General features: G+C 43.2%; 1 protein-coding gene across 9 annotated transcripts in view; it reads left to right on the forward strand.

Moving 5' to 3' along the window:
* AKAP8L (A-kinase anchoring protein 8 like) overlaps positions 1-7,595 on the forward strand; it is a 31,988-nt gene extending 24,393 nt beyond the window's left edge. For 6 of the 9 annotated variants that reach the window (XM_005208581.2, XM_059888519.1, XM_059888520.1 and 3 more), the window contains 2 exons: positions 7,024-7,119; positions 7,210-7,595. In XM_005208581.2, coding sequence (XP_005208638.1) covers positions 7,024-7,119; positions 7,210-7,518 — 405 coding nt within the window. In that variant the 3' untranslated portion in view covers positions 7,519-7,595. Of the gene's footprint in view, positions 1-4,491; positions 6,243-7,023; positions 7,120-7,209 lie in introns of those variants that run through there. The other 3 variants (XR_235128.2, XR_807603.3, XM_059888522.1) reach the window with 3 other exon arrangements.
* The last annotated feature ends 124 nt before the right edge of the window (positions 7,596-7,719 follow it).

A 7,719-nucleotide genomic window follows, 5' to 3' on the forward strand; every position in this document is an offset into this window, starting at 1 on the left:
GTTTCACTTTCACTTTTGAAAGATAGCTTTCCTGGGCACAGGATTTTTGGTTGACAGTTTCTTTGAGCATTTTAAGTATGTTATCCCACTGCCTTCTGGCCCCATTTCTGGTAAGACATCAGCTTTTAACTTTACTGGGGTTCCATTTTAAGTAATGATTCATTTTTCTTTTGCTGCTGTCAAGATTTTTCCATTGTCTTTGGCTCTCAGCATTTTTATTATAAGATGTCTTTTTGTGGGTCTTTTTATGTTTATTTGGAGTTTGTTAGCTTTTTGGATGTGTGGTTTAAAGTTTTTCATGAGATTTACAGTTTATAGCCATTATTCAGATTTTTTTTTTCCTGCTCCTTTTGTCTTTCTGGTAATCTCATTATGGGTGTGATGGGTCACCTAATGGTGTCAAGGGTTGTTTGAGATTATTCATTTTTCTTCATTCATTCTTCTCTTCTCCAGATTGTGTGATCTCTGCCAACCTACAGATTTTGCTTATTCTGCCAGTTCAGATCTATTGTTGAACCCCTCCAGTGAATTTTTCATTTCAGTTCATTGTATTTTTCAGCTCTAGGATTTATATAGTTAACTTCTGTCCCTTTATTGATGTTCCCTATTTGATGAGACAGTGTCATCTTGTACTTCAAGCATGTTTCCTTTTAGTTCTTTAAATGGATTTATAATGGCTGCTTTTAAGTCTTTAAGTCTGACATCTGGCCATGGGCACAGGCAGTTTCTGTTGTTTGCCTGCCTTTTTTCCTGAATGTCAGTTTCCTTTGCACATCTCATAATTTTTTGTTGAAAACTAGACAGTTTATATAATCTCTTCTGGCAACTCTTTGTTCTAGACCTCCCCTATTGTAGGTCTTGTTATTGTGTTTGTTTGAGTGAATAGTCAAAATCTTTTAGTGAAATCTCTTTAATTCCCACAGTGCAAAGCCTGTTACTGTACCTCAGAAGAGGAAGCCATTGGCCAAGTGCACAGCCACTTGGCCTATGGTGGTGGTATTTTGGTGGTAGGGATGGTGGTAGTTTTGATAGGACCACATTTGTCTTTTTCTCATATTGCACCAAGCTGTTCTTCTCCATAAGTTGTTGGCTGATAGCTCTGTTGTTTTCAACAATGCCTAAAGGCATTAAATTGTTCTAATCCAACTGAATTAACCTAATCCAATTAAATAACTTTAATCCAATTAAATTCATTGTTTGAGATTTATCCTGAACCCTAGGGAGGCTCCTTCTACCTGTTTTACTGGTTCTTTTTGGAGACAGCAATGGCTTAGTTTGTGCTGCTTATCAAATCCATGCTCAGTTCAGTTCAGCTCAGTCGTCCGACTCTTTGTGACGCTATGGACTGTAGCCCACCAGGCTTCTCTGTCCACGGAATTTTCCAGACAGGAATACTGGAGTGGTTACCATTTCCTCCTCCAGGGGATCTCTCCCACCCTGCATCGGCAGGTGGATTCTTTACTGCTATGCCACCTGGGAAGTATATCTACCATCCTTTTAATTGCTTTTCTCCACACCCTCCATTGTTTTGAGAGAGCCCTTAGTTTTGAACTCCCCACACTTTAAAAAAAGGAGTTCCTTTGGGCAGAGATTTGGGAGCTCATTGTTTTAAAGTCTGCCTTTCCCTCAGGCAAAACTCCTGAGTCCAGGCTTCTGAGCTAGGAGTGGTGACAAGACTCTGGACTCTGCTGCTTTAGAAGAGAAGGGTTTGGGATTTCCCTGGTGGTGCAAAGACTCAGCGCTCCCAGTGCAGGGGGCTCAGGTTCAAACTCTTCTTGGGGAATTAGATGCCACATGCGTCAACTAAAGATCCTCCGTGCTGCAAATAAGACCCAGTGTAGCCAAATAAATATATATATTTAAAAAAAAAAAAAAAAAGGAGAGAAGAGGTGTGGAGGCAGCTGTAGCCTCTGGTCAAGTTGGTTTGGTTTGCCTCTCTAGGCATGGGGCCTCTGCCTTACGAACAAGCCAGGGTTAGAGCAATGCATGGTGTTAAACTTCCATTCCATGAGTGGGGCTCGATAGGAGGGAGCCCCACCTCTCAGCTGAATTTGCCCAGAACTTAGCCTCAGCAGCAGGCAGTTAGGGACAAGATGAGAAATGTTTACAGTCCTGCTTCTGGGAAGATACACCCCTCAATGGTGATAGCAGAGTAGAGAGGGAGGCCTTTTTGTTATTATTGCTGTTGTTGTTTTTAATTATTATATATTGGCTGCGCTGGGTCTTCGTTGAGGTACAGGGCTTCTTCATTGCTGGTCATGGGCTTTCTATAGTTGGGATGAGCAGAACCTATTCTCTTAGTTGCGGTGCGTGGGCTTCTCATTGCACAGGCTTCTCTTGTTGTGAAGCACAGGCTGTAGGGTACATGCTCTTAGTTTCCCTGTGGCATTTGGGATCTTAGTTCCCAGACCAGGGATCAAACCCATGTCCCCTGCATTTGCAGGTGAATGAACCACTGGACCACCAGGGAATTCCTTTAGGAAGTCTTTTTAACCTTAATTCCAAAAATCTGGTAAGGATAATAATGAGATGAAACTATAGATTAGTTCATTGAAGAATAAAAGTGCTAAGTAAAATTATGTTGTCAAGGATGTGAAGCAAATGAAACTTTCATCCATTGATGTGGTGGTTGGTGGTTTAGTCGCTGAGTCATATACAAGTTTCCCGACCCCACGAACTGTAGCCCACTAGCCTTTTCTGTCCATGGGATTCTCTGGGTAAGAATATTGGAGTGGGTTGCCATTTCCTTCTCCAGGGGATCTTCCCGGCCCAAGGATCAAACCCACATCTCCTGCATTGCAGGTATATTCTTTACCACTGAGCCACCAGGGATTCCCAAAATATTCCTAGTTATCAATCTAGTGGTGAGTCAAATACGTAACACACTATAAGTAAAATTTGCTTCTGGAATACAAGGATGGTTCAATAAGAAATTAGCAACATTATCAGTATAAAGTCCTGGAAATGAAAACTGTTTATGTGCAAATAATGTGATTATATTCCTAGAAAAGCTGATGATTCCAGCAAAAAAAAAAAAAAAGTGTTCTTAGAATTAATAGAATTTGGTAAGGGGTTGAAAAAAAAGTGTGAAAGTCGCTCAGTAGTGTCCGACTTTTTGCAACCCCATAGAGGGTTAGGACATACCAAAAGTAGGCTTTCCTGATAGCTCAGCTGGTGAAAAATCCACCTGCAATCCAGGAGACCTGGGTTTGATTCTGGGGGTTGGGAATCTCTGCTGGAGAAGGGATAGGTTACCCACTATACCCACTCCAATATTCTTGGGCTTCCCCTGTGGCTCAGCTGGTAAAGAATCTGCCTGCATTGTGGGAGACCTGGGTTCAATTCTGGGGTTGGGAAGATCTGCTGGAGAAAGGATAGGTTACCTACTTCAGTATTCTGGCCTGGAGAATTCCATGGACTGTATAGTTGCAAAGAATCTGGGGTTGCAGAGTCACAACTGAAAGACTTTCACTTTCAAAGTAGTAGTAGTTCTTATCCATTCTAATAGTAATAACCAATTAGAAACATAAATGAGGAAACATCTATTCACAATAACCACAAAATGTGTGAAATAACTGGGAATGTAAAGAAGAAAGGTATGGGATCTTAAATTCAAGGATATGAAACAAGCAAGGCCTCAGTGAATGGAAGGAAGTAGTAAGTTCTTAGATGGGAGGTTTAATAGCAAAACAAAACAAAAACCAGTTCCTCCCGTATTACTATTGACAGAGTTAAGTCTAATAGCCAGGAAAATTATACAGCAGTCAGTGAGTACAGGGACTTGCTGTGACAGATATATGACTCATGTAGAGTCATTGTAATTGAAAATAAGTGATACTGGCATAGTGATTTAAAGAATAGAGTCTAATGAAATAGCCCTCTTTGCTTTGGTTTTGGAACTCAGTATTAAAGTCAGTTGCAGATCCCTTATCAGAAACCTGAATGTTTTTTAAAATAATTTTTAGATTTCAGAACAGCTACATGATAGTATTGCCAACATCCCCAGCAGAATCTGGGAAAGTGCCTTGCAGTTAAACCATCAACAATTCTTCAAGTGACTTGTTTAGATAGGATAAATAAAGATGGTATAAAAATATGTCAGCTCATCATTTGCACCAAATGAATTTTAGAAGAAAAACTTTTCCTTTTGGATTTCAGATTTGCAGATAAGGGACTGTAGAACTCCATGTCAATTTGATGGGGGGAAACAGTGGTTTATCTTACACATTTCTGGAAAGGAAAGTTGGACTCCTACCTCATACTATATATTAAATTCTCAAGATCTTAAATGTGGGGGGAAAAGAACATTTCGAAGATTGTTGACCTTGACATTAAAGGAAGCCTTCCTGAACAAGCTAGGAAACCAAGAGACCGTGGAAGAAATGACTTCATAGAAATCCGGACAGACAGCTCAAGTGTGCATATCGGATTCGCTGGTGGGCAGGGAAATGCCACGGAAGGCAGCATACATTCTTTTCTCTCACCCTACAGGAAAGACATTCAACAGTGGTAACCTCTAATGCTGATGGAGAGGCGGGGACAAGTCCACTGTCTTAGGTCAGGTGGAAGAAGCACAGCCTGCAGTGTTTTTGCAGAGTACTCAGGCACTGTCACTGTAGGGATCGTGTTTAGTAGGATTAAAAACACTAGCATGGAAGTATTTAAGTTTATTCTTAATTTGGATATTATAGCAAAAATCTGAAAACTATGTTAAAGTTTGCTCAGTTGGGAGATATTCTGGTGTGTCCGTCTGTGCACCTAGAGGGCGAAAGATAGTGTGTCAGCGAGTAAGATGTAGTAGTATCCTAATTGTGCATAGTTTTTTTTTCCATTCATAAAATTATTCCACATTATATTTGGATTATTCATAAAAATCTTATAAGACATTAAACAAATCCATCATCTCAAGTTATTTCCATGTTAACTATTTTTTTTTTTTACAGCATATGCATGTTAGGCAAGTATATTTTTAAAAAAATCACAAGCAAAAACCCTGAAATTTAAACATATGAGATTTTTGTTTTATTGCTGTGCTTGATATACATGAAGTAATAGATATCAAGCAATTCACTTTTATTGCATATTTGTATATTTGTTCTTGAGTTACCTGAATACAAAGAACATGAGTGTAGCAAAAGTGATGAAAGCAAACAGCTGGTGACTTTACAAATAATGGAATGTGACACGTTTCTGCTGTTATCCAGAGAAAATTGAGTCACAGCTAAAGGAACACTTCTGTAGCTGTAGTCAACGGTGTGCACATTGAGAGTGCGTATTCCACAGATAACACATGATTTAACATATAATACCCACAGGATATCCATTTCTACTACAGCCTTGTAAGTGCTCCAGAGTTTAAAGTACCCGCAACTACACCTGTGATTAGAACCAGTTATCCCATTTATTCCCCACCAGGGGAAACCAGTATGTAGGCAGTTTTCTTTTGTGCATCTTTAACTTGTTTCATTTTAAGCATACATGAGGACTATTTTCCCCAAGTAAAAAAGAAAAAAAGATGAAGGTGGGGAAAGGGAATAGAAACAGACAAATGAAGTGATTTTCTGAAATTCGAGGTAAAGAATTGGCTAGGGTTGAGTAGAGGTCCCAAAGGTCAGTTTCCCCACCCCTCCAAAAATAGCTTTACTTTTTTTTTTTTTTCCTGTTTATGACTTTATACTTGGTTACCATTACTTGCGTTAATGATGGAAGTGAGAGTTGCCTTCACTCATGGAGAAAATCATGTAGCATTTTGATGTAAATCCCCCCAGACACTGGCATGCTCCGCACTCTGTCCCATCACACATCTTATGCCAGGGGAGAGAGAAGCCCTGTTTTAAGACTGCATGGTGGTGTTGTGAACATCTGGTTTACGTAACCACTTTTCCACTGAAGAACACTAAGCTGCTTTCCAGTTTTTCACCTCTGCAGCCAGTGTGCTTGCATGTTCCCAATTTTAAATTTAGGCTAGACTCCCGGGAGGAATTGCTGAGAGAAATTTTTACTTTTGATTATTGTTCAGTCGATGAGTCATGTCCAACTCTTTGCGACCTCATGGACTGCAGCATGCTAGGCTTCCTTGTCCTTTACTATCTGCCGGAGTTGCACAGACTCATGTCCATTGAGTAAGTGATGCCATCCAACCATCTCATCCTCTGTCGCCCTCAATCTTTCACAGCATCAGAATCTTTACCAATGAGTTCTATCACAATGATTTTTAAGAAAATAAACACTTGAGCCTCTCACCAAGAGTGTGTCTCTCTTTTCAACCTTTACATTTGAGGGTATAATTCTTTATCTTGGGAATCTTATGGATTAAAAGGATGTATATCACTTAAGGGCTTCCCTGGTGGCTCAGATCGTAAAGAATCTGCCTGCAATGTGGGAGACCTGGTTTCAGTCCCTGGGTGGGTAAGATCCCCTGGAGAAGGGAATGGCAACCTACTCCAGTACTCTTGTCCGGAGAATCCCATAGAGGAGCCTGACGGGGCTACAGTCCATGGGGTCGCAAAGAGTTGGAGACGACTGAGCAACTAACACTTTCATATCACTTAAACATACTGTTTGACATTCTTTTCCTGCTTTTATATCCTCCCTGTTTATCCTGCAGAGTTGTGTGTGTTTTAGGGCAGTTGCCCTCTTGTTAGGAGTTGCACATTTGGTTTTTAGTATGTTTGTTCACTGCTTATGAATTTTTATGTAAGCAAATCAGATTGCTGCAGTACAGCTGTAAAGAAATGACTTTGATCAGTTATAGTTAAGTATGGAGTGGAAAGATGGACCATTGGAGCAAAGATCAAATCTGGTCGTGGCTCCATGCTTGTAGAGTGAACCCACGCTTGTACTCAAGGGTCCACTTACAGACCTAACGCAGTCTGGTTGTAGTCATTGGCAGTGCTGGGTCCCGAGGTGGAGGTGGAGAGGTGTGCGGGTGTGTGGGCTCTACCCGACCCGGCGGTGTGAGGGTTGGAAGCTCCTTTGGAATGCCTGGGTCAGCCTCTGCAGCCCTGCCTGCCTTGCCCGCAGCTCATGATGGAGCAGTCTAAGAAGTCCTCGCTCATGGTGGCTCGCAGCATCCTAAACAACAAGCTAATCAGTAAGAAGCTGGAGCGCTATCTGAAGGTGAGGTGCACGCCCCTGGCACGCCGGCCCAGTCCCCAGCCGTGACCCCTGCGGGTTCTCCCTTTCTTCATGTCGTGCCCCTCTCCGCAGGGTGAGAACCCTTTCACTGACAGCCCAGAGGAGGAGAAGGAACAAGAGGAGGCCGAGGGAGGTGCCCTTGATGAGGGGGCGCTGGTCGAAGCGGCCGGGGTCGCGGAGGGTGCAGAGGCCGCGCCGGCGCAGCCCCCAGTGCCTCCAGAGCCAGTACCCGGTGCTGCGCCCCCGCCCCCGCCCCCGGAGGAGGACGAGGAGGCCGTGCCCCTACTGGGCGGGGCGCTGGAGCGCCAGATCCGAGGCATCCCGGGCCTCGACGTGGAGGCTGACGACGACGAGGAGGAGGGAGGAGGAGGCGCTCCATGACTTGGGGCGGGCGGGGCTCGCGGGGCCCGCGGGGCCGAGGCTGGAAGCTGAGTCTAATAAAAGTTCTTCCCATCCCACCTCGTCGTCTTTTGTCTGTGTGCTGCACGGTCCACCTGGGCGGGTGCAGGCCTCACCGCTGGGCTGTGTGTCTGCGGGTGGGACCTGGGGCTGTTGGGTTACGCCTGCGCATTGGCGGCGAGA

Source organism: Bos taurus, chromosome 7 (genome assembly GCF_002263795.3).
Source record: "Bos taurus isolate L1 Dominette 01449 registration number 42190680 breed Hereford chromosome 7, ARS-UCD2.0, whole genome shotgun sequence".
NCBI lineage: Eukaryota > Metazoa > Chordata > Mammalia > Artiodactyla > Bovidae > Bos > Bos taurus.